Source organism: Sus scrofa, chromosome 6 (genome assembly GCF_000003025.6).
Source record: "Sus scrofa isolate TJ Tabasco breed Duroc chromosome 6, Sscrofa11.1, whole genome shotgun sequence".
Lineage (NCBI taxonomy): Eukaryota > Metazoa > Chordata > Mammalia > Artiodactyla > Suidae > Sus > Sus scrofa.
Window position 1 is genome coordinate 129,413,511 of NC_010448.4, and position 27,878 is coordinate 129,441,388.

The following is a 27,878-nucleotide window of genomic DNA, read 5'->3' on the forward strand; positions in this document are numbered from 1 at the left end:
AATAAAGCTAGCAAGAACAATTTTGCACAAATCTTTGGTGGACATATGCCTTCATTTCCCTTGGGTAAATACTCAGGAATGAAGCTGCTGGATCCTGGGGTAGGCATATGAGTATTTATTTTACACTTCCGCCAGCAACGTAGGAGAGTGTGGTTGCTCTATGTCCTCACGAGCATTTGGAATCAATCTTTATAATTTTAGCTCTTCTGTGGGTGTAAAGTGATTTCAGCTGTTATTGTGGCAAATTTTCAAATTAACCAAAAATTCATATGCAGAGGGATCAGGTTGAAGGGACTATTGGGTGAAGGAAATCCAGAGATTGGAACACATGATATTAGAAAAGTGCCAAGAAATAGCAAAAATACAAAAAAACAAAAAACAAAAACAAACAAACAAACAAAAACAACAAAAAAACAAACAAACAAAAAAAAGGAGTTCCCGGCGTGGCGCAGTGGTTAACGAATCCAACTAGAAACCATGAGGTTGCAGGTTTGGTCCCTGCCCTTGCTCAGTGGGTTAACGATCCGGTGTTGCCATGAGCTGCATGCGGTGTAGGTTGCAGAAGCGGCTCGGTTCCCGCGTTGCTGTGGCTCTGGCGTAGGCCGGTGGCCACAGCTCCGACTGGACCCCTGGCCTGGGAATCTCCATATGCCACGGGAGCGGCCCAAGAAATAGCAAAAAGACAAAAAAAAAAAACAAAAAACAAAAAAAACAACCAAAAAAACAAACAAAAAAAAGAAAACTACACTTATCCAAACCCAGCTTGAGAGAGGAAGACCTGGCTGAAGAGATGTGGCAGAAGCAGCCAAACACATTGTTCAGCTTATAATTCTTTCAATTATGTTACAATATGAGAAAAGAAAAGTTAAGGCTTAGAAAACTGAAGATTTCATTGATAGGGAAATGGGAACACTGTGTTTCCCTACAGAGCTGGTCTGGTGTGGACCACGTGTACCCCAATTTGCTTCCTCACAGTCCAAGCCCTTTGAGCACCATCCCTACAAAGTTGGCCCAGCCTGGAAAATGGAATCAGGACTTACCCAGATAACTGGGGGCGGGAGGGGGGGACCACTGCTCCTCCCTTTGACTCTCCAGCACCAACCCCGGGCCTGAGGGAGGGAGTTAACATTTGGGGGGCATCCACACTGGGCCAGCACCTATCCTGGGCACTGTGCCTTCACTGTCCTTCAATCCTCACAGCACCACCCGCACCCCATATTAGGCATTGAGAGCCTCACATTACAGATGTGAAATCAAGACTCAGAGAGTTGTAGACACCTTCCTGAGGTCACACAGAGTCAGAACCAGGATTTGAGTCTAAATCCTGTGCTCTTTCATCTTTGCTCAGTACTCAGAAACTGGAGGAGGCTTAATTAACAGCTTGGGGTGCTGAGGCCAGCAGCAGACAGGGCTGTGTGTCTCAGCCAGATTTGTCCCTCCTTTTTCTCTCTTTTCTGCTTTCTAGCATTTCAGTGTTGAAGGTAGATGCAGATGTACGTTGTGGGGAGGGACAAACTGGGAGGCTGGGATGGCATGTACATACTACTATATATGCAATGGATGAGTAAGCAACAAGGGCCTACTGTACAACACAGGGAAATTACTCAATACTGTGTAATAACCTATATGGGAAAAGAATGGAGATATATATATGTGCATGTGTGTGTATATATAAGGTACAATATATGTATATTTTATATATATGTAATTGATTCACTTTGCTGTACATCTGAAACTAGCATTATAAGCCAACAATACTTCCAATAAAATTTTTAAGGAAATTTTTTAAAAAAGAAGATGCAGATGTAGAGGAATCTTAACCCTCCTCTCTGCAGCTGCAGCCAAGTTTTAAGCTTGAGTTTTTCTCATGCAGAAAGGAATCCTTAGCGTGTCACTTCCGTGCCCGCCCCAACCCTCAGTTCCATGGGGCCTAGTAGGATCAGGACTTGCCCTGGAGGACACGCAGAGAGACTCACTGACCCCTAACTGCCCTCTACCCCCCTTTCTCCTTACTTCCTTCTGCCCACTGAGTAGAAGGGAGGTGATTCTGTTCATCGTGCGTTTCTCTAGACTGAGTTACCTGTTCCTGAAATGCATTGGCTTGCTCCTCAAATCCTGCTGTTCGGAAATAATTGACGACATCCATCACGGCCCAGTCAGCAGGATCAGGTGGCCTCCCATTCTCCACGGAACTGCAAAATACGAATTCAGACAGCAGTCAGGGCAGAGCAATGCAAGTGTGTGGGCCTGGGCTCTACCCATGTCCCAAGGGCAGGCCTGACCAGTTCACTGCAACCAGAGGCCCAGACCCCATGGGACCTGCCTCAGGTGCATGATGATCTTGTGTTTCTTGGGCTCAGAAGATTGTTACTCTCATTGGCTCAGTCACTGCTTTCTTTATAAATCTCTAAAGTATTTCCTGGAGTACTGTTTTTTAATCCATGGATATTAAGAGTGGTCCAGTGATTTCTGGTGGCCCACAGATAATATTCATACCCCTGATTTAGGAATACCAGGCCCTTTACAATATGGCCCCAACACATCATCTTTTTTCCCCATTCCCACCCCTTCGCATCCAGGGCTAAAGCTTGTCCACATGCTGTTCCAGTCACTGAATGACCCCTCTCATTTGTCTCCGATGAAATCCTACCTGCTCTGTGAAAGGAGTATATAGAGCCAAGGGAGCCCGGAGATGACATTGAGGATCGTGCATTTTTGTCTCTGAGTGACAGGGACTTGTTAAACGGTCTGATGTCATGGGGCAGGGGCGCTGATCTGACTTACATTTTTAAAAAGATAGCCTTGGAGAAGAGCCAGAAGGAAAGAAGAGACCAAGTAAGAGAGCATGGTGACCGAGACTAGAGTAGAAAAGGACAGCAGCATGTCCTTTTTCGGTTAAAAATATTTAACCAACATAATCAGCATGACTTAGTAATGGACTAGACATGAGAACAGAGAAACGGAAGTGTGCTGGAACTGGATGGATGGAGGTGACTGCACTTAACCGGCACCCTTAGGTTTAGCTGGACATGTTGAATGTGGGGTACCATCTATATCCAAGTGGAGATTTAATGTGAAATACGGGTCTAGAGCTCAGAGCAGATGAGTGGGCTAGAGGTACACATTCAGGAGCCAGAAGCCATTTGAAACCTTGGGAGAGGATGACAAGAGAACTGGGCCAAGAACCAAGCTTGGGAAGGTTCAACATTTAATGCACTTTGAAAAGATTCATGTTAGTTTTAATGGAAATGAAACTGCCCAGACTTTGGGGATTTCTGAAAATCTTGTCTTTTTTTGTTGTTGTTGCCATTTCTAGGGCCGCTCCCTTGGCATATGGAGGTTCCCAGGCTAGGGGTCTAATTGGAGCTGTAGCCACTGGCCTATACCAGAGCCACAGCATCGGGGGATCCGAGCTGTGTCTGCAACCTACACCACAGCTCACGGCAACGCTTGATCCTTAACCCACTGAGCAAAGCCAGGGCTGGAACCCCCAGCCTCATGGTTCCTAGTTGGATTCGTTAACCACTGAGCCACAACGGGAACTCCAGGGATTTCTGAAAATCTTTAAATATCCAAAAGTCAAGGGTCAAGCTATATCTCTGCCTCACTCCCAGGATAGGTTTTTCTCATGGTGGGAACTTAGTGCTATTTGATTAAAAAAGCAAACTTCTCCCCTAGTGAAAGAAAAGAATCTCTAATCAATGGCACAGGTGATCAATGACATATCAACAAAGTCCTTAATTTGAAAACATTTTGAGCCGGATTCCTGTCATGGCTCAGCAGGTTAAGGACCCCACATAACCTCTATGAGGATGTGGTTTAATCCCTAGCCTGGCTTAGTGGAGTAAGGATCCGGTGTTGCTGTGAGGTACGGCATAGATCGCAGATATGGCTCAGATCCTGTGTTGCTGTGGCTGTGCAGCTCTGATTGGATCTCCAACTTGGGAATTTCCATATACTGCAGGTGTGGCAGTAAAAAGAAAAAAAAAAAAAAGAAAAGAAAAAGAAAACATTTAGAGTCAATGCTCACTAGTAAAAAATAATTTCCCTTTGGGGCGTAGAGATGGTGAATTTACAAATGCTGCCCGTGTACATATGCACTCATGTACATGCTCACTCACATGCATTCACACATGTGCCCTCTCCCCCTCACACCTTCCTACAATTTAACAGGCAATGTACATGCGTAAAAACTTTTTTCCACCCTGACATTGTTAAACATTAACATGTATTTTCAAATCAAAGCTAAGTGGGTTTTTAAAAAAATTATCCACATGCTGGCATTTTCCCTCCTCCCATTAACACAAGCAATCACGTGGTGACACTGGGGATTATTTTTTAGGTACCATTTTCCTTCCCTCTCTTACTTAAGTTGGGCTTGAAAAATGTTTGGAAAGGAGTTCATTGTTCTAGTAAGTCTTTTAAGTTTTCTAATCAGCTCGCTTCTAACAGTAAGCAGAGTCCCATCGCATACACTTTTAAGTGCCCCAGAAAACATCTGAATTCACTCTCCCTGTGGCTGACTTCAATTAGTTGCCTTTCTTCATAAAGAATAGTTATCTAATTGTGATAACAAAGTCTGCCACGTTGTAATTTTGGGATGGGAGGCTTTCCTGATTCTTATTCTGCTGGGATGTGACATCATCACTTCCTCAGTTCTGAAATATTCTTGAGAACTAGCAATGCAGCGGAGAACAAAGACTTTGCAAAACCGCTGGCAGTGTACCATGAAGAGCAGACATAATGAGGAATCTCTCATACTTGGGGTGTGGGGATCCACACAGGAGCAACAAGAAGTTAGAAACCAACCGATGCATCTAACGTCTGATCTGCCTGTTTCAGCCTCATAGCCCAGAAGACAAAATCACGTAAAATCGCAATGTTAGACCATTCACATCCCGAGAGGAGAAACTGTCTCCATCTCTGCAGCTCTCCAGCACTTGGCACAGGTTTGACTGCTGTATATGGATGATACATAGCAAAGATCGGTTAAGTGAACAGACTAACAGCCAGAGAGCACTTCTTGTCTACAATATGCTCTTCACACACCACCTATTATCAGCCTGCCAGCTCCTCATGAACTGGCTACTGTAACCAGTTTTTAGGAAATGAAGGCTCAGATAGGTTAAGAAATTCAACCCAACTCACACAGTACATAAAGGCAGGGTTGGATTCTATATGTGCTTGCCTCCAAATCTATGATTTTTCTACTCCATACTCATTGATACAACAAATACTTACTAAAAGCTGACTGTCTTCTCAGTACTCTGCTAGAGGCAGGATTACAAGGATAGGAAGGCACAGTGTTTGCCTTCAAGGAGCTGGCAACTTGGTGAAGGAAGGCAGACATGTAAACAGCATACAGGGAGTGATCTGGTACTACTGAAGACGCCTGTACTGGAGGGCCTGGGGAGTTCTGCCTGACTAGGACATTTGAAGATTTTTAATGCAATTTGAAAGGTAGTGACTGCTTCAAACATATCCTAAGTTCCACCCTAAGATGGCTTGCAGAAGCAAATATATGCGGGCACACATTGTCACTTCTAGGTTGTTTCTGTTAAAGAATGATGGATGATTTTTCTGGACCTGTCCCGTGGTTTCGGCAATAGAGTTTTAAGGAGAAACCTGGAGATGATCCAAGGCAAGATGATGGTATGGGCTGGGAGGCCAGAGGGTCAAGGCCAGATAAAATTATGAGAATATTTCAGAGAATGGATATAAGCATCACCTTTTCCCACTGGGAAAGCCATACGCCTTCTCAAGGACTGTTATTTGTGGCCAGAGATACTTTGTTCTCTTTTAAATAGACCATTCTTTGCAATCTTTCCTTATAACTTGTGCATGTTAACTTCCAGGAGGAATTTAAATGGTGCTGTTTAAAACACCTCCCAGATGATGGGTCCCATTGTGGCTGCTAATTGTGCACTGATGAAATGAGATGGCAGATATAAAAGTTCCATTGTCATTTGATATTTATTATTCATTATCATCATAGCAGAATATTTCCTAGACTATAATGTATAAAGATGATATTGTATAATGTATAAAGATGAACATTTTTCTAGGCATGGAGACTTTAAATATATACATAAATATACATTTATATATATTATATAAATAAATATATACATAAATATACATTTATATATATTATATAAATAAATATATACATAAATATACATTTATATATATTATATAAATAAATATATACATAAATATACATTTATATATATTATATAAATAAATATATACATAAATATACATTTATATATATTATATAAATAAATATATACATAAATATACATTTATATATATTATATAAATAAATATATACATAAATATACATTTATATATATTATATAAATAAATATATACATATATGCATTTTACCTTATTAACAAAACTAGCAAGAAATGAAGGGGAGAATTTGTCTCCAATCCCATCACTTAATCAATCATTGTTTCCATTTAACTTAGTCACCTTTTAGTACCTGTGCGTATGGTTGGGTACATCGTGTATTGATAAAAATTACATCATGTGTGAATAATTCACACTGGGAACTGATTATTCCTTAATTAAACAATCACCTCACTTTTAGAGAGAGCTAAAGACACACAATTACGAGTACAGAAATGCAATAAATAACAAATTTGGCAGATACATGCAGATCGAGACCTTATTATAAACGTTTTCAAGTTAGCACATTATGATTTTAAGTGCTGCCAGCAAAAGTCTCCGTTTCCCCTTTATATATTAATGGAGGCAGGTGCGTAACAGTTGAAACTTTTTCTTGGAATTTAGCATGTGTGTATTTTACGGTACTTATGATATTATAGATTCTGTGGGTTGATCAAACCAAAACGGAACTCTGGATAAATACAGTCCATATGTGATTGCAAAACTCCATTATACTTATGAATTGCATTTCTGCTTTAACATTTAAAGCAAAAGTTACTTTATACTAGTTAATACATGACAGTGATATGTTTATCATGCTACTCCTTTTATAAAGCTAATTCTCAATGTTACTTATGTTTCCACGCAGAAATGCACTTTACCTTTGTACTGCCTTGATCTTTATAACTTATTTTCAAAATTAAATTAACCTACTCTTTGCCCAGATCTTAAAACAGCCTTTGGCTAAAAGGCATATAATTCTGATTGTAATAAATGAACATTGATCTCTTTGGCTATGACATAGCTAAGAATGAAGCAACCAAATGAGCTCTAGTTTTATCTCCATTTTTTTCTCCTGCTTCCTTCACCCTAACAAGCAGGGCTCTGGCTGAAAGATAGGCCAAAAAAGAGAAAGCCTCATTCAAAGTTTCTTGACAGGACATTTTTCATTTTTTAATATCCATCTGAATAAGGGTTGACTGAGTTCAGCTGTAGCATACCCAACCAAAGAAATTATTTAAAAAAAGCAAATAACTCTTCTGTATATTCCAAATTCTTTAGCTTGGCATTCTGGGATTTAACTCAAACATAACTTTCCAGGCTTCTTTCCAACCCCAAGTATATACTGAAATTCAGCTGGTCAACATCCTGGACTTTCCCATATCCACAGCTTTAGTTTCGCTACTCAAAGCTCTGTCTGTTCAACTCAACTTCCAAGAATTAGAACCCTACTCATTTTTAAGTGATCCTGGTTAAATGCTTCCTTCCTAATAACCCCAACCAATCTACCATTGCAATCATCAATTAATTAATTTTAATCTGCCTACAATGAGCCAGGCCCTTGAATGTTTCATACCCTAATTTTAATACTAAAGACAACTGCATACAGGCACCCTGAAGCCCTTTCTGCCTCCACCCATTCTGAGCCATGGCACAGTGGTCACCATTTCAAAGGACTTAGTGTGACTTTAATGCTTAGGCAAACTCAGAGGTTTGGTATTGCTATCAGTAGCAAGCCAGAAGCTAAGTAGAAAATAGCAATGCTTCAAAGCTGCTAATGTATAAAAGACATATAATGTATGTTTGTGAATTCTGCTGCCTTTGAATCCTGTTGTTTTCATGCTTAAAATACGATGACATGCTTGGCTGACTCTATGGTTCTATGCATTTGATTCTTTTGAAATGTACACTTCTTCTTTTTTTTTTTTTTGTCTTTTTGTCTTTTGTTGTTGTTGTTGCTATTTCTTGGGCCGCTCCCGCGGCATATGGAGGTTCCCAGGCTAGGGGTCGAATCGGAGCTGTAGCCACCGGCCTACGCCAGAGCCACAGCAACGCGGGATCCGAGCCGCGTCTGCAACCTACACCACAGCTCACGGCAACGCCGGATCGTTAACCCACTGAGCAAGGGCAGGGACCGAACCCGCAACCTCATGGTTCCTAGTCGGATTCGTTAACCACTGCGCCACGACGGGAACTCCTGAAATGTACACTTCTTTAAGGCAGTTATTTGCAATGGACAAAAATGGTACAAATCAAAAAAGCGAACAGGCTCGATTCTTAACCCAAGTTGTCATTTAAGGAAGTAATCAAACATTTATCATATGACCATATAAGACTGAATTGTGTTTCTCCCACTCCCAAAACTCATATTTTTAAGTCCTATTCCTCGACATGATTGTATTTGGGGCTAGGGCTTTTAGGAGATAGAGAAATTATGGTTACATGAGGTCATAAGGGGTCCTAATCCAATAAGATTGGTGGCCTTATAAGATCTGCATGCATGCAGCGAAGAAAGCCCTTTTGGAGACCAAGATGGGAGCTCTTTCCAGGAAATGAATTGGCCAGTGTCTTGATCTTGGGCTTCCCAGCCTCCAGAAGTGTGAGAAATAAATTTCTGCTATTTATGCCACCCAGTCTATGGGTGTTTTGTTAGGGCAGCTGAGTGAACTAATATACCATATACCAGAATGAGCAGACAGCCATAAAATACTAAGGAATGAATTTTACCTTCACTAAGAAAAATAAAACTGTATCAGTTACATCACTATTAACTACCATATATTATCTGTATTCAAGAATCCGTATGTGCCACACTCAAACTTATCCCGCTAAATGTACTTGCAGAAGGGTGAAAACATAAGATCCTGATTGGAAAGGTCATTTTCCAGGCTTGAATTAGTGGCTCAGTTTATCCTCCTTCCCTCCCCACCTTTTCTTTTCTCTCTTTTTTTCCTTCCTTCCTCCCTCCTTCCTAACAAACTATCTGTTAAGAGGTGTTTGGTATTTAGCCACTTTAAAGGTCTTGGGAGTTTTATTTTTTTCCCCATGCTTTTAGTATAGTGACATGTTACATCACAATCACTCCCTGTTTCAGACTGCTATTCCCTGGAAAGAATACCATACCAGGAGCCATTATTCACCATGTTTAGGTAGCACTGGGTGGTGTGGTTACAAGGTCTGGGAAAGCAGAATGAAACAGAATACTCAAGAACTACCTAGAAAGTTGGATACAACCTACTCATTGCATTCAAGAAACACAAAGCTAAGGACTGCTGATTATTTATTTGACAACACAAAAGGAAGGAATAGGAGTAAATGAACAAAAGCGGAAGCCAGTGATCAGACATACAATAACTTTTAATAGTTTCCTCTTCCTTCTTCCCTGAGGAGCCTGGCAGGACTTCTAGGCAAATAACCAAATATTCTCTGAGGTTATTTGTTTAACCTTGCATGAGACTGCTTCCCTTAAACACCTGACTGATGAGTGGATTGCTGTACTTGTAAATACTGTTGGATTTTTTTATGAGATAATAGCAAACATTGCTGTTTTTGTTATATGAAAAGTCTGTGATAATTCAACAGTGAAGTATAGTTTTGAATTCTAGCAATACCAATAGTAATTTCTAACTCTACTCTAATATTTTACTTCTATCATTTACCTCCTAATCCTCTAATTCAGATGGGGAAAAAATGACAACTTCTTTAAATTAATAATTAACTCAATATTTAATAGTTAACAGCCTTCAGAGAGGGCTATTTCAGAAGTTAGTATTAATGCATATATAGGATTAATTTGTGACCATATATACAACAGGGAAAGGATATTCTCTTCAATAAATGGTGTTGGAATAATGGGAGAGCCATGTGCAAAAGAATGAGACTGGACTACTCTCTTATATACACAAGAATGAGACTTTAATTTCACAAAAAATTAAAATTAACTCAAAGTGGATCAAAGATTGCAGTGTAAGACCTAAAACCATAAAACTTGTAGAAGAAAATCTAGGTGGTAATCTCTTCGACATGTCTTGATTTTTTTGGATCCAACTCCAAAAGCAACAGTGACAACAGCAAAAATAAACAAATGCGACTAAATCAAACTAAAAATCTTCTGCACAGCAAAGGAAATCATCAACAAAATGAAAAGCAACCAACTGAATAAGAGAGAATATTTGCTAATCCAAAAGATATAAAGAACACATATAACTCAAAAGCAAAAATACCAAACAATATAGTTTAAAAATGGGCAGAAGATTCAAACAGACATTTTTCCAGAGAAGACATGCAGATGGCCAAGAGGCACATGAAAAGATGCTCTACACCATTAATCATCAGGGAAATACAAACCAAAACCACAATGAGATATCATTTCATGTCCTTTAGAATGGCTATTATCAAAAAGACAAGAAATAACAGGCTGACAAGGATGTGGGAAAAAAGGAAACACTGAAGTTCCCATCATGGTACAGCGGAAACAAATCTGACTAGGAACCATGAGGTTGCGGATTCGATCACTGGCCTCACCCAGTGGGTTAAGGATCTGGCATTTTGGTGAGCTGTAGTGTAGGTTGCAGATGCGGCTTGGATCTGGCATTGCTGTGGCTTTGGTGTAGGCCGGCAGCAACAGCTCAGATTAGATCCCTAGCCTGGAAGCCTTTGTGCACTATTGGTAGAGAATGTAAATTGGTGAAGCCAGTATGCAAAACAATAGGGAGGGTCCTAAAAAAATTAAAAATAGAACTACTATATAATGTAGCAATTCCACCCCTGGGTATCTATTTGAAGGAAACAAAAATACTAAATTGAAAAGATATATGGACAGCCCCTTTCGACATTTGTTGCAGCATTATTTATAGTAGTCAAGACATGAAAGCAACTTGCGTGTCCATCAATGCATAAATGGATTAAACGTGATATATATGCACACATACAATGGAATAGTATTCAGCCATAAAAAGGAAGGAAACCTTATTTTTGACAACATGAATGGACATTGAGGGCATTATGCAATGTGAAATAAGTCAAAGACAAATACAAACCCTCACGTACAAGTGGAATGTAAAAACAAAATTTTTTCTTTGTCTTTTTTTGCTATTTCTTGGGCCCCTCCTGCGGCATATGGAGGTTCCCAGGCTACGGGTCGAATTGGAGCTGTAGCCACCTGCCTATGCCAGAGCCACAGCAACTCGGGATCCCAGCCGCGTCTGCAACCTACACCACAGCTCACGGCAATGCCGGATCGCCGGATCGTTAACCCACTAAGCAAGGGCAGGGACCGAACCCGCAACCTCATGATTCCTAGTCGGATTGATTAACCACTGCGCCACGACGGGAACTCCCCAAATTTTTTTTAGGAAACTTAAAAAAAGAGATACAGAGAACAGATTGGCGGTTGCCAGAAGAAGGGGGTGAGGGCGCACAAAATAGGTGAAAGTGGTCAAGAGATACTGACTTCGAATTATAAAATAAATAAGTCGTGGGGATATAACATACAGCATGGTGACTGTAGTTAATAATACTGTATTGATACTACATTTGAAAGTTGCTAAGACAGTAGATCTTAAAAGTTCACATCACAAGAAAAAAAAATTATACTCTGTATGGCAATGGATGTTAACTAGACTTACTGGGGTGAACATTTCACAATACGTAGAAATAATGAATCACTGCGTTGCACATATGAAACTAATACGTTACATGTGAACTGTATCTCAATATAAAAAGTTAGTACTTTAATATTAAAGTGAGTTTAAAATGTTGTAACAGTCATTACTAAGAAAGTATCATTTTACTAATTTATAAAATAAATGTTAGTTCCGAAATTTAAAAAATCTGAACACGAAGAGGAAGATTGTAAAATACACGTGCAAGAAAAGGCGAGGTATTGATAAGAAATAGCTTCCTTTGAAAGTCCTTGTTAAATTTTGTTGCTGTAAACTTTCTTTCTTTTTTTTTTTTTCTGTCTTTGTTTTTTTAGGGTCGCGCTCACGACATATGGAGGTTCCCAGGCTAGGGGTCTAATTGGAGCTGTTGCTGCTGGCCTATACCACAGTCAAATCCGAGCCGCTTCTGTGACCTACACCACAGTTCAGGGCAATGCTGGAACCTTAACCCACTGAGCAAGGCCAGGGACTGAACCCACAACCTCATGGTTCCTAGTTGGATTCGTTTCCACTGCACCAAGACGGGAACTCCTGTTGCTGTAAACTTTCTATGCAATGGAGCACCTCCACAGTGGGGTGAGGGCATGGTGGTGGTGGAGAGATAGACCACTTGTTTCTGAAAAGCTGTTAACTTATTATAAGCATCTATTGTTTGGGAACTTTGGTTCCTTCTCTATCCTAGGAGAGAAGGGAAGAAGGGGAAAAAAACCAACTGTTGGAAAAGAGAATAAGACTAAGTGAATGGGAAAAGAAATTCCCACTGTATATTTATGAGTTGTACAGATATGCATATACCTGTGAAATACTTATAATTTTGTGTAGAACTTATTGAAAATCTAACATGGATTTAACATGGTTAAACATAGATCATTGATGAGTGTCATGTGTGATGGTTATGATTAATCCAAAATATGTGCATCTGAAATCCATAAAAAGAAAATCCTATGATTCTATTTGTTCAAGAAAAGCTTATGTGTTCTTTACATACATAATATGTATATGGACAAAGAGAGTATCTGTACATGGAGGTTCCCAGGCTAGGGGTCGAATCCGAGCTGTAACCACTGGTCTATGCCAGAGCCACAGAAACGGAAGTGTGCTGGAACTGGATGGATGGAGGTGACTGCACTTAACTGGCACCCTTAGGTTTAGCTGGACATGTTGAATGTGGGGTACCATCTATATCCAAGTGGAGATTTAATGTGAAATACGGGTCTAGAGCTCAGAGCAGATGAGTGGGCTAGAGGTACACATTCAGGAGCCAGAAGCCATTTGAAACCTTGGGAGAGGATGACAAGAGAACTGGGCCAAGAACCAAGCTTGGGAAAGTTCAACATTTAATGCGCTTTGAAAAGATTCATGTTAGTTTTAATGGAAATGAAACTGCCCAGACTTTGGGGATTTCTGAAAATCTTGTCTTTTTTTTTGTTGTTGTTGCCATTTCTAGGGCCGCTCCCTTGGCATATGGAGGTTCCCAGGCTAGGGGTCTAATTGGAGCTGTAGCCACTGGCCTATTCCAGAGCCACAGCATCGGGGGATCCGAGCTGTGTCTGCAACCTACACCACAGCTCACGGCAACGCTTGATCCTTAACCCACTGAGCAAGGCCAGGGATGGAACCCCCAGCCTCATGGTTCCTAGTTGGATTCGTTAACCACTGAGCCATGATGGGAACTTCGATAAAAACTATAGTCTTTAACTGAGTCACTTTGCTTTACAGCAGAAATTGGCACAACATTGTAAATCAATTATACTTTTTTTTTTAATTTAAAAGCAAAAAAAGAATGAACTGTTGTTTTAAGAGAAACAAAACAAAACAACAACTAAACTATAGTCTTGACAATAATTATGCCTCTCCCAGCCCTGCATCTCTGACCCTAGGTAATCATCATCCTCAAGTTCAAATCCAGTTAACCTTTCTCTGATGCATGTGTGCAAGAACTGCTCTTGGCAACATGGTAGTTTCTAATCACATGTGGCTACTGAGCATTGAAAATTTGACTATGAAACTGTATTTTTAGCTTTCTTTAATTTTACTCAGTTTACATTTAAATTTAAAAACTTGACTGGTATAAAATATGTTTCTGATAAACACAATCTTGTTGTTTTGGTGTGACAACATTTCACTTTAACTGTTGTATCACCTAGGACACTACTGTTGAGTTGAAGTTCTATCAGATGCATGTCTCTAGTATTATACATAAACACACGGCCAATCTAGTTGGTATCCACAGACTGACTCCAGTCAAATGATCTTTTCTGTGCACCCATGTAACATTGTAATGTGTTTGATATAGATTGCACAAGTAATGGGAATTTCTTCATATGTTATAATTGGTAATTAAGTTGTCTTACTATTTTAATTGTGATATAATTAAATATTTTTACTTAAAAAATAAGTGCGGATGAATTTTAAAATTTAAAAAGGAGGCCTACTACTGATGCAGATTCAAAGGAGATACAGAAATTAACATTAGAACCAGACAGTAAAGGAAAAGAAGCCCAGCTGAATGTATATTGGGAATTTCATGAAGAACAGCAATTGCAATTTGTTGGAGCAGAGCGAAAGGAAAAAAGCTGCTTGTTTGTTGTGTTAAAAAATGGACAATGTTAAGAGATGATTTTAGCAAAGACATAATGAATTTGGTAACTTGCTTCTCAAAGATCAAAAAGAATTAATATCATTAGTCACCTGTCATCAAAATTACACATCCAACAAAACATTTTGAAGTGATTTTAAACAGAATCTGAGCTTATAAACTTGTCCAGTTGTAAATGGCTTGGATTCTTGCACAAAAAAGAAAAACAATTTTTTCAATAGATATGTGGTTATGTTCAGTTTTATTAGAATATTATGACAAAATACTAAAGAATCCGTTCACTGAAAGAAAATTTTCAATCAAACCATCAGACAATTGCCTGAAGAATATAAGATCTTTTTAACAATATCTAAGGTTGGAGTTCTGGTCGTGGCTCAGCAGTTAACGAACCTGCTTAGTTCCATGGGGATGCGGGTTTGATCCCTGGCCTTGTTCACTGGGTTAAGGATCTGGCCTTGCCCTGAACTGTGGTGTAGCTTTCAGACGTGGGTCAGATCCAGCGTTGCTGTGGCTTTGGCATATGCCAGCAGCTGTAGCTCTGACTGGACCCCTAGCCTTGGAACCTCCATATATCACAGGTGTGGCCCTAAAATGCAAAAAAAAATTACACTAAACCCAGGTTTTTTAACCTAATGTGGCAGAAGTACCATCCATCAGGATAGGAGTTACTTTTTCCAAATCTAGCTGAATTTTTTCTTTGACAGATATAAAATATTTTAAAATATTAAAACTATGAGTTTAATTTTTCAGGCTATAAATTGACAATATTTGTTCATAAATTTGGAGGTCTTTTGAGACAAAGCAGACCAGAAGTATTAACTGGGCAGTGTCTTTGATATTCCACTACTCAACTGAAGCTAAAGAAAAGTAGTTGTGTTTTCCCAAATTTGAATCAATTGATCTTAGATACTGCCTTTTTTTTGGCTTTTTGGCCACACCCACAGCATATGGAATTTCCCAGGCTAGGGGTCCAATCAGAGCTACAGCTACCAGTCTACGCCATAGCCACAGCAACGCCAGATCTGAGCTGAGTCTGCGACCTACACCACAGCTCACCCCATCAGCCGGATTATTTTTGGCTTTTGCCATTTCTTGGGCAGCTCCCGTGTCATATGGAGATTCCCAGGCTAGGGGTCGAATAGGAGCTACAGCCATAGCAATGCTGGATCCGAGCCGTGTCTGCAACCTACACCACAGCTCATGGCAACGCCGGATCCTTAACCCACTGAGCAAGGCCAGGGATTGAACCTGCAACCTCATGGTTGTATTCATTAATCACTGAACCACGAGGGGAACTCCCGTAACACCGGATTTTTAACCCACTGAGAGAGGCCAGGGATCAAATCCTTATGGTTCCTAGTTGGATTCATTTCCACTGTGCCACAACTGGAACTCCTAATGTAAGTTTAAAATAAGAGATACACTTTTCTCATCACTTCATTCTACTGTATATTCATGTTCAGTTTTCTTAAGCAGGTTCCTGAAAAGTGTCATGGATACTATTGTTAAATCATTCAGTAAATATTTGCAAATGCTATGGATCAATGCCAGACAATGGAACTCTTAAAAGAAATTACACAATAAATTTAATGATCCATGTTCTTTGCCAATACGTGTTGTTTAAGTCGTGGAAAAAAATATACAAAGATGTATTGTTAAGTCCAATTCTAGATTTCACTAAAACCAAAAAAAAATGCTTTCCATAATGCTTTTTTGACACAAAAAGGCAAAATAATTTATATTTTCTCATTGATATGAGGTTACATGTAAATGAGCTTAATTTGAAGCTCCTATAAAAAAAGGAAATGCTGATTTGTAACCTAGCTAAACAAGCACAAAATTTTGTGTTGAAATCGAAACTTTTCAGAGTGTGATACAATAAAAATAACTTTTTTTCTAATGTAAGTCAGTTTTAAGAAGAATTTGAGGAATGATTTACTGACATTGATAAATTTAGTTGTTTATAAAAATATGCGATACTCCTTTGAATTCAATATTAACAATATGACTTTAGTATCAGTAAATTTATTTGACTTGGACAGACATAATTTTGAAACTGATATGCATTGCTTCAAAGTCAAATCAAATCTTCTAAAAAAGAAGAACCAGTTATGTCAATGCATATAGTAAAATAAATACTTTTTTTGGTATTCGATTCGTTTATTGGGAATTTTAAGTACGTTTGGAATTATTAGGGTATGTAATTCTACCTTTTCAGTTGTAAATTTTATGAAATTTAATAGAGATGGAGAATTTATAATAAAAATTTTGCATCTTAATTGAGATATACTCTATAAAACACAGTTGGTTTATAAAATTCAGCATACAAAATGCAAACTATCTCATTGATAATATGCTGTATGGATTACATATTAAAATGATAACATCTTGAATGTTTTTAGTCAAATATGGAATATATTAAATTAATTTCATTTGTTCAATTATGACCACTAGAAAATTTAAAATTACATATGTGGCTCAACTGTCATTTTTACTGGGCAGCACTGGCATATATAGTATATATCCAGAAATAGATCTGTTGGGTTATAAAGTATTTGACTGTTCAATACTTGAAGATAATTCCAAACTGGACATTGGCATCAACATCACCAGAAAATACATTAAAATGCAAGTTCCCAGGCCCTTGAGAACACTGAATCAGAAACTCTGGAGGTGTGGCCCAACCTTCTGTATTTTAACATGCTCTCCAAGTAATACAAACTCAAATTTGAGAGATCACTGGCCTAGTGTACTTAGACTTTATTCTGTACTTAAGAAAGTAAGCCATTTTAGAAAGGGAAGTCCTATTTTTGGTAAATTATAGTCATTGAATATTTTCCTCCATCTATGAGTCTTAGAGACAAAGATAAATACAGGCTTCTATAACCTCATGGTCATGAGAGCCATGCCTGTGGTAAAAGTGACTGAAAGCCACCTTTGACAATCTAGTTACCCCAGTGCAGAAGGATGGACTAAGGCATCAGAGCCAAACTTAAATCTGAATACTAATGCCAGCATTTATTAGCTGTTAATTCTTAAAAAGTCTTTAAACTCCAGAAGCTTTGGTTTTCTCCATTTGCTATAAAATGGGAATTGTAGCACATACCTCAAAATATGGTTGTGAGGATTAACAAGACTCACACAGAGTGCCAGACATATAGAAGGGACTCCATAAATAGTAACCTTGCATAACTAAAGCTCTGATCAGGAGCAGTGGCCAGTGAATAAGAGCCATTATCCTAGGCTGCTTTGGCAATGATGCTTAGTGAAGTGCATTTCCTGTAAAGCAACTATATTTGCTAAATCTGGAAAACAAAATGGAAGCACTATAAGCCCCAATTTGGGCAGATCTCAGAAAGAGCCTTAAGACTATGTTTTAGGGATTCTGAATTATAATCAAACTCTACCCTGCCCAATAGGTAAGCCAACAGCCACTTGGAACTTAACTATTTCTGGTCAAAATGAAGAAACGAACCCAGATTGACCCTTTTGCCCAAAACAACTAAAAAAATAGACAAGATATATGAGAGTAACACTCAAGACACTGGGCACAGACAATAAAGAACAGTGATCCCTGAGGGATGGGAAACAGGCAAAGTAAGCCCTATCCACTTACTGCCTGGAAAGAGATTTTAGGCTGTGTGCAGGGCATAGTTCTAGATAGGAAAGAGCTGCACAGACAGAACTCTGGAGATCTGCAGAGGCTTCCCTTCATGTGCTTAGCAGAGTACTGATTATCACAAACATGTGAGGAAACAGGCTGGGAAAAGAGCAACAGGAAAGAATTAGCAACAGCAATCCTTACAGATCATACACAGATAGGAACATTGTTTCCATCTGCCAGTTAGTGAAATCTCATAATTCAGGAGCATTGGTTAGAGTATAAAGATGGGTCTTACCTCAATAAAAGGGGGAAAGTACCCTTAGATTAAATACAGCTCTGGTCTTGTCTTACAATACTTAAAAATAAGGCTTAAAAGGATCAAATCACTTATTTCCAAGTAATTTACACACATCCTAGGGCAAGGATCAACAATATTTATAGGAATACAAAAATATCCAACAAGATAAAATGTATAATGCCTGACATTCAATCAAAAATTACCAGACATGCAAAGAAACAGAAAAATGTGACCCATAACGAAAACTCAAACTCAACTGACTAAGAAATGCCAGAATTAGCAGATAAGGATGTTGAAATAGTTATTGTGATTCAATTTCATATGTTCAGAAGGTAGAGGGAAGAATATGCTAAGATATGGCAGACAAAAAAGACCAAATTGAACTTCTAGAGATGAAAACTACATTTTCTGAAATGAAAAAAGCACTGGGTGGGATTAACAAGAGATTACAAGAGATTACACGATTTCAGAAGAAAATATTAATGAACTTGAAGGAAAAGTAATAGCAACTATCCAAAATGAAACACAGAAAAAAGACTGAAGACAAAAATTAACAGGGCATCTGTGAATTGCAGGATAATATCAAATGATCAGATAAATGCATAGTTGGAGCTTCCAAAGGAGTAGAGGGGACCAAAAAATATCTGAAAAAAAATGGCTGAAAATTTCCTAACTTGATGAAAAATAAGCCCAAAAAGCCAAAAAACAAAAAAAACTTCAAGTAAAGAAAGATGAAGAAAACTACAATGTTTCATAATCAAATTGCTTAAAAATCAATGATAAAGGGAAAACTGTAAAAGTAGACAGAAAAAAGACATTGCATACAGAAGAACAAAGACAAGAAGAGAGTAAATGTTTTCTCTTAAGATCAGGAACAGGAGTTCCTGCCAAGGCACAATGGGTTAAGAATCCAACTGCAGAGGCACATGTTCCATCCTGGGCCGGTGCAGTGGGTTAAAGGATCCTGCGTTGCCATAGCTGCAGCTCAAATTCGATCCATGGCCCAGGAACTTCCATATGCCACCAGTGCAGCCATAAACAAAACAAGTGGGGACACATTATATACCCATACAATAAAATATACTCAGTAATAGGAGTTCCCATCGTGGCGCAGTGGTTAACAATCCGACTGGGAACCATGAGGTTGCGGGTTCGGTCCCTGCCCTTGCTCAGTGGGTTAAGGATCCGGCATTGCCGTGAGCTGTGGTGTAGGTTGCAGACGCGGCTCAGATCCCGAGTTGCTGTGGCTCTGGCGTAGGCCAGTGGCTACAGCTCCAATTAGACCCCTAGCCTGGGAACCTCCATATGCCGCGGGAGCGGACCAAGAAATAGCAAAAAGACAAAAAAAAAAAAAAAAAAAAAAAAAAAAAATATATATATATATATATATATATATATACACACATATATATTACTCAGTAATAAAAAGCAATGAACTATTGATATATGCTAGAACATGAATGAATCCCAAATTAATGATCCTGAGTGAAAGAAGCCAGATCCCCCTTCCTCCCCCTCCATTCTGAATAATTCCATTTATATAAAAATCTAGAAAATGATTTTTACAGTGACAGATAGCATATCAGTGATTGCCTGGGGAGATGGAGGCAAGGAAGGGCAGGAAGGTGAGATTACCAAGGTTTATGAGAAACCTTTGGGTGTGATGGATATGTTTGTTATCTTAATTTTGGTAATGGTTCCATGGGTGTATAAAAATGTCAAAACTTATCAAACTTTATACTTTAAACACATGCAGTTTACTGTATGTCATTTATATTTCAATAAAGCTGTTAACTTTTAAAATTGATTTAAATTGAGTAAAATTAAAAGCTTAGTTCATCAGTTATGCTAGTCAAATTTCAAGTTTTTAAGAGTCACATGCAGCTTGTGGCTACCACTGTGGACGGTACAAGTGTAGGACATTTTCTTTTTTTTCTTTTTTTTTTTTTTGTCTTTTCTAGGGCCACTCCCTCAGCATATGGAGGTTCCCAGGCTAGGGGTCGAATCGGAGCTGTAGTCACAGGCTTACGCCAGAGCCACAGCAATGCGGGATCCTTAACCCACTGAGCAAGGCCAGGGATCGAACCTGCAACCTCATGGTTCCTAGTCAGATTCGTTAATCACTGCGCCACGACGGGAACTCCGTGTAGGACATTTTCATCACTGCTCAGAGTGCTATGGAAGCAGATTACCTAACACATTAAAAAAAAAAAAATGTTTCTTTCATTCCTCCTCCATTTACCTACCCCAAACTTAAAAAATGGGGATACACATGACAGCATGGCACTAATATATAAATTACAGGAGAATTTTTAAAAGCAGATTCTATTAAGGTTAATGTGACATTAATGTAAAATACACCATCTATTCATAAACATATATAGCACACTATTACCTCATTTAGATATCACAGCTTCTATGAATTACATTTAATTAGTTTCTTCCAAAGCTCAAGTGGAAGGCAATTTTAAATTAAATGACATGGAAAAAATGAAACAGACAACACTGTCTTGGAACTTACTTTTTCCTTGTAAGCAAAGTGGTTATAGCTTAAATATAACTTCTAGAAGATAATACACATTTTTATATACTCACAGATATCTTATGGGTTAGTTTGAAATAGGTAGCATGTTTCAGAACATGCCACATAAATGTGACTAAATTTTCCGATTTAGAAGAATCAAGCATGTAACTCACAACAAATATAATCACAAGTTTCAGGGTAAGAACAGATGTAAAAAGAGAACACTGTGGTATACAGTATGTTTCACATCCAAGGAACAGTTCATAACCTTAGAGAAGTTGTTAACCTTAGTATTTTTACTGATGCTCTCTTCCCTCCCTATAGCTTTCAGTTTTGAGAGGGGTGATTTATTTAAAAAGATTTGAACTCTCTTTTCTTCCTCTCCGCAACCCACCCCCCATTCCCTTGTAGCCTATGGACTAGGGAAGGCAGAGCCTATGTTTGCTTCTTTTTGTTTCAATATACAGAATGCAGGATTGGAATCTTCAACAGTCCCTGTTCCAAAGCCTGATACACTAACCTTTTATGCACAGTGTGCTGTCTGAATCATCTCTGTCTTAGAAATGGAATACAGAAAAATGCAACGGGGGCTGGGGGTGGAGAGGGGAGGCTGGTGGCCAGTGCAGACCAGTCAACCAAGACAACCCCCAAACAGTGTATTAGCATAGATAAGAAGTATAAAAATAGAACCAAGTCCCTCTGTTGTTTGCAGAAGCAGAACTCACAAGCCAGTTTCACTTACTTTTTTACACCGACAGAGCCATTTTCCTTGTTTTCCATGTCAACAGATAGCATGGGGAGGTTGCAGGGTTCCTTTACTTCAGCAACTAATCAATAAGGGAGAAAAGCTTGTGTTTAATTCTTAGAAAGTGAGAGAAGAATATCTATTCTGAATCGGAAACATAATGGTCCCTTTTACAGCCTCACACCAGTTCACGTATGTTTGCTTAAATCTCCAGTTCCCTCAGTGATTGGAGAGATGTGATTAAACCTAAAGAATTGGAGGAGACTTTCATCTGTACTGGCACTCCCCGCCTTGACAATGAGCATTTGCAAATGAAATTGAATCCTCTTTCAAAACAAGTGCTGTGTGAACTGGCATAGCTTCCTCCGGTGCCAAGCTCTCACTTAAGACATTGCAACTCATAAAGGAGTCAAAGTCGAGAAAAACAATCCCCCTTTTCCTCCCCTGCCCACCATGGGCTGTGATTTCTTTTTTCCTACTGCATTTGTCTTTTTGGTCCACTCCCAACGCTCCTATATTTTTTCATCGAGATGCAAAAGAGCACTTAAAGCTTTTGTCAGCAAGTACTCCCCTACCTCACATTCTCAATGAAAACCTCAAAAACCTGTCTGTGAGATGGCCATGCTGTGGTACAGCTGGAAGCTCACAAAAATGTCAGATAGCCCTCAGTACAGAAAGGGGGTGCTGGAGTGTGTGTGTGTGTGTGTGTGTGTGTGTGTGTGTGTGTAAGAGAGGGTGGGCAGCTCCTTCGATTTAAGGAAAAATCATCACAACATTCAAGGAGATATAGTAGCGTCCATCACTTTGTCTTTTTGTTTAGTAGGATGAGGACTGAAGAAATAAAAGCCCTCCACAATTAATATGCAGTTAGCAAGAAGAAAAAGCCATGAACAAAACTGCTTAAAAAAAAAAAAAAAAAAAAAAACTAGTTCTGAACCATGCTTCTTCTTCTATAGCTGAAGCCATAAATTAAATACATTTTCTCTCAAATCACTTTCTACTTCGGCACTCCTCCTCTAGGGATTACTCTGACATGACAAGTGCATCATTTAGTATATTCACAAGATTCTATCAGTTAGAGAAGTAGATGATTAACAAATAATACTTGTAAGTGTGGGATAATCGTCACTGCTGATACACAGGCGCACACACACACAAACTTCCAGTTACTAAACCACTTAGATCGTTCATAGAGAAATCAAACATTTAATATACATACAGAAAATAACATACATCCACACACCGTTACAGAGTAGATAGAAGATAGTACTGCTTGCTCCACACCAAAAGAATGATTTCACTTCAGTTGGAAACTGTTACAACATTCACCATTTTCTAAGCATCTCAGAAACAAAACAAAACAAAACACTCACAATGATACCCTGCAACACCACACTACATTGTCTTATTATTATTACTATTTTCTTTTTTTGTGGAAGAGTAAAAAGAAAACCTACCTAGAAGCAACTAAAACATGTCATTTTTTATAGGCTTATCAAGAACAGCCAAAGAAACCCCAATGTTTTCTTTCACAAAGTAGGCTGGCAAAGGAATTCAATAAGGAGGTACAATTTGACACAGTGAAATAAAACCAGGCTGGCTCTCAGCCAACATGACGTTAGGAATCACACACAAGCTGCACCAACTGCCTTCTGGTTCATGGCTGACTTTTTAAAGCTACAGTGTGCCTGTTCACTTTTGCTAACTACCTTCAGCACAGTTAGTGAAAGTGAATGAACCACGCATCCCCAAAAGGCAGAATTCTCCCTGCACCTGTCTTGTTCAAGGCAAAACAGGCTCTTAGCAATAGCCTCTTATTTTCTCCCTCCCCTTTGTTGTTTCTGCATCCTATGTCTTCGCTGTTGTTTGAAGGATGAATGTCATGTCTCAAACTCTTTCTTTTTCTCCCATGAGGGAGAAAAAAAAATAAAAGTCGGTGCTCATGCTCACAGCTATCCCCTGTGAACACCCAGAAATGTGCAGTGCTGTGTTACATTTTCCTCCTAGTAGAGACTCGCAGACAAAGTTCCCAGGGCTGGCTTTTAAGTAATCTCTTTGAGAGAATGAGGAAAGCACTGCCCAGCAGAAAATGCCTTTACTTCATTATGCAGGAAGTAACATATTTCAGAGAAGATGCGAAGTAGAGGACCAGATCTCCCTGTCATGCCCACATTCTTTAATTCTGGCTGTCCTCCTCCCAGATGAAGTTGGCAAAACTCCAAAATAAAACAAAACCTTAATCTACAAAACAAAAACAATTAGTCTGGGAGGTTTAATTTTAACTTTGTATCCCAGTGGCATATAAAGAGCACAATTCAACAAATTCGACACTAATTTTCTAGGAGCACCTGATACTATATATTAATTACCTACCAAAAAAGATCTTGTGCTAATGCCCAGATTCATAATATCTTCCACCACCATCCTGACTCCCAATTCAAAAAGTGACCGGAATCAATTTTGAGTAATTTACCCTGGTCCATCTCACTTGTTCTCTTGCTTGACTGGGAACTGCTGCTCAATGGAAACATTCCCATTGCACAAAAATGCTATACATCCACAAGAAACATAAATGTTCATCATTGAAATAAACATCAATCAATATTTATGCATTTTTAGGTCAAGATGTCAACAAAACCTCTCAAGGTAGGGCAGAGAACAAGTGTCCCAAGAAGGATCCTAGAAATGTCATCTGCTGCTGTATACTTAGTAGACTTCAAGCTGAACTGAGGAGCAAGCTACTGGTCTCTTTTTTCTTTAGTAATTCTAAGGGCACTAGAAGATCAGCAGCTATGATCTAAACTTGCAACCTGAATTTCAAAGCCAAAGTTTTTCCCCTTACGTATCCCAGAAATGGTATTAGAATTTTTCAACTTCTTGAAAGATCATCACTGAGGAAGATGTTAGTGCTCTCTCTGCCCATCTTTGCCACTGCTCCCTTGAAAGAGCAAACAAGAATAATTTAGGACAGAATTTTAAATGTTTCTATATTGAATACTGTTTTTTGAGCATGGGTTAAATAGGTGGGGTTTTTTTGTTTGTTTGTTTTGTTTATCACCAGTGATCAAAATGATGAGTGCTCTTTCACCAACAGATTCCATAATGCTTCTGGATTTGACCTTAAGTTTCTAAACTGTTTTCCAACTAAATTCAAATGGAAGGGGGCTGAGGTTCCCGTTGTAGCTCAGTGGAAATGAATCTGACTAGCATCCATGAGGACACAGGTTCGATCCCTGGCCCTGCTTAGTGGGTTAAGGATCTGGCATTGCCCTGAGCTGTGGTTTTGGTTGCAGATGCGGCTCAGATTTGGCATTGCTGGGGTGGGGGTGGGGTTGCACACAAAGGATGAGTATCTTGTCTTGATGGCATTGTCATGCCACTGCTCAGAACAAGATAAGATGTAAAGAAATTACAGTTAATATCAACTCTTCCTTAGATATATTCACAGGAGGAAGGATTCTGTGAAGTTTCTCCAAGAATTACTTCCTCCACATAGAAAAGGACATCCCTTCCTGTACTGCCTGCTATGATCAAGATTGCCTGTTAGACAAGGGTATGGGTTTCAGAAAGTGAAAAATCAATCCCATTAAAAAAAAAAAAAAAATGAGCCACAAATTCTGATAAGAGAAGTTTTCACTTAGCTAGTTTCCAACTTTGGAATAAACTGACATTTGTGGGTTTAAGTATATATACAAGTACTCAACCACTTCCTCTTCACTCCCTCCAACAAACTGATATCAACCTTCTTCTCTGCTAATAGAAATTATGTGTATTTGTGTGTACTGTGGTGTCTATGTTTGTGCAGTGCAGCAGCATAAAGGCAGTGTGTGCTGTGTTAATATGAGTGGGTGTTGTATGTGCAGAGTATGTGTGGTGTGTGTAGTGGGTTGGCATTCGTGTATTTGCAGAATGTGTAGTGCCCACTGTGTGTGTGTGTGTGTGTGTGTGTGTGTGGTGTGTACAAGCAGGGTGAAAGACGGAGGTGCAAACCAACAAGACCTTCTAATCAAGGGTATCATGGGATGTGCTAAAATAACTTCAGAGATCCTCTTGCTGCTGGGATTCTGGAGCAGAACTTTAGGGGACACTTGGGAATGGGCTCAGGAGGGGAGCTGGGTCGGAAAGGACGGGAAACTGGTGCCTCAATCAGCTCCTTTTACTGATCTGCATTTATTTCCCCAAGAGCCAGTGTTCTCCCAGAGGAACCACCTTGCCTCTGGGGATCGGCCCGCAGGCGGATCCGGCCGGCCAAGCAGAGAGCAACCCTGGCTGCTAAAGTAATCTGGAGAAGTCGCCCGAGGGCAAGGCCAAACTCAACGTGTCCCCAAAAGCGTCTCAAGGGAAAGTGAGGAGGGGCCTGGAGAGGGGGCGGTGCGGGAGAGGGCAGGGGGTAGGAGAGGGGACTGCCAGAGATTCTCTTGGACTAGCAGTCCCATCTGAGAGCCACTGTGGACTGAGGGGAAAGTTTCTGGCTACGACTTTCAAGAAGCAAGTGTTCGCCTTTGAGATTGGGAGACCCCGGGGGAGCCCGTCTTTGGAAAGGGAGTGTGGGGGTGTGGCACTCGCTGTGCGCCCAGCCGAGCCGTGCCACCACCCGGTCCCATCCTGCGAGCTCTGCCCCGCAGCCCCTGGGGGCTCTCCGCTGGGCAGGGCTCGCTTCTGCACCTAATTCCACTCCAGGGTGACAGATTCCACGCTCGTGGGTGCAACAAGCTGCAGTAGCACCGGACACACAGAGACGAGGGAGGGCAGGGCAGTTTTTCTTGCGGCTTTCTTCGTTTCCTTCCATCCTGGAGAGGGACAGGGCGGGCGCATTCCCACTGCCTTCGCAGCACGAGCGGATCACTTACCTCCCCGCATGGCCGGCGCCGGGAGGCTCTCCCCCGCGCGGAGCTCGGCAGCAGCCACGCGCCCAGCCCCAGTGCAGCCGGCCGGGCGCGCAGGGCACGCCGGGACTTGTAGTCTCCGCGGGCCAGGAGGGGGTTGGAGGGCTGGGGCCGTTAGGGAGCTGGGAGGCCGGGAAGGGGCCTTGAGCATGCAAAGGAGGACGTTTGCAAGAGCTAAAACCTCCTGGGAAAAGAGGGTGGGAAACACTCCTAGAAATAATTTAAACTGGGGTTTTTCAGGCTAATACTGTTTTCTTCCTGTCTTACTAACACGTGGCAACTCTGACGAAGTTTTTTTTTAAGCTGTGTTTTGGCAGTAATGACGCGGAGATTGTTCCCGGGCCAAGTCCATATTATTTAGGGCCTACTCTCCCTTCATCCTGAACACACATCTGCTATTCTGTTGCTTACTCAGTTGAAGCCTTGGGCATGCAAAGAGAGAGCGAATGATTGCACTTTATCATTTGTAGCTCACTCTACAGTTTACAAAGCATATTTTACTTACTTAATTCATTATATTAAAACCATAAAGCATCCCTGAGTTATGCAGAGAAAAACTCAAGATGCAGGGAGTTTTTGGTGTTTATACCTGCGGAGGTTGGCGCCTCTGCACGATTCCTTTCCTCTCCACCGCTTCCCTTAGCACTTGGAAGTGGGAAGAAGGAGGGCTATGCCAGATGTGGTGGGTAAAGATCTATTATCAGCTACTGCAAGAAAGTGCTTCAGAGCAGGAAAGAGGGGAGCCTGCTCTGAAGGACTTTCTTTCAATAGCTGATAATAGATCTTTACTAAATATGGACATAAGTAAAGACAAAAGAAGAACCTACAGGTTGGAAGAATGGAGTGGGAAGGCAGAAAGGACAGATATATAGAGGTTGATGAGAAGGTTGTGATTAGGCTAGAGACAATGTGAGAAAATTGTATCCAAAAAATTAAAAAACAAAAATAAAGCAAAAACAGGGACTTGGGAAGCCCAATAGAACTAGAATTCTGGTGTTGCCATGTTGGAGCTAGTTCTGGGGTAAGTAAATTCAAAGAAAGGAGAAGCATTTAGTATAGCGTCTGACATATAGTGAACACACAAATGTTACAATTAAACATTGTAATTGAGTGCTTATTAAATGCCAGGCACTATGCTAAGAGCAAATAATATCATTTCTAAAAACTAATAAGTATTACTAATATCTGCTGAAACTCCTTTTGTGGAAGTTTCAAAAGATAAATTGAAGTAAAAGTACCAGTTAGGAGGCTATGACAATATTCCAAGTTATAGGTCATGATAGTTTGAACCAGTGATAAAAAGGAAGCAGGAGTTCCCGTCGTGGCGCAGTGGTTAACGAATCCGACTAGGAACCATGAGGTTGCGGTTCGGTCCCTGCCCT

At 39.9% G+C, this 27,878-nt stretch overlaps 1 protein-coding gene across 3 annotated transcripts in view; it reads right to left on the minus strand.

Annotated features, from left to right (window-relative positions):
* SAMD13 (sterile alpha motif domain containing 13) overlaps positions 1 to 26,552 on the minus strand; it is a 44,379-nt gene extending 17,827 nt beyond the window's left edge. For 2 of the 3 annotated variants that reach the window (XM_021096359.1, XM_021096358.1), the window contains exons 1-3: positions 26,461 to 26,552; positions 21,608 to 21,692; positions 2,081 to 2,192 (exon numbers count right to left, since the gene is read on the minus strand). In XM_021096359.1, coding sequence (XP_020952018.1) covers positions 2,081 to 2,192; positions 21,608 to 21,692; positions 26,461 to 26,470 — 207 coding nt within the window. In that variant the 5' untranslated portion in view covers positions 26,471 to 26,552. Of the gene's footprint in view, positions 1 to 2,080; positions 2,193 to 21,607; positions 21,693 to 23,067; positions 23,319 to 26,460 lie in introns of those variants that run through there. The other variant, XM_021096360.1, reaches the window with a different exon arrangement.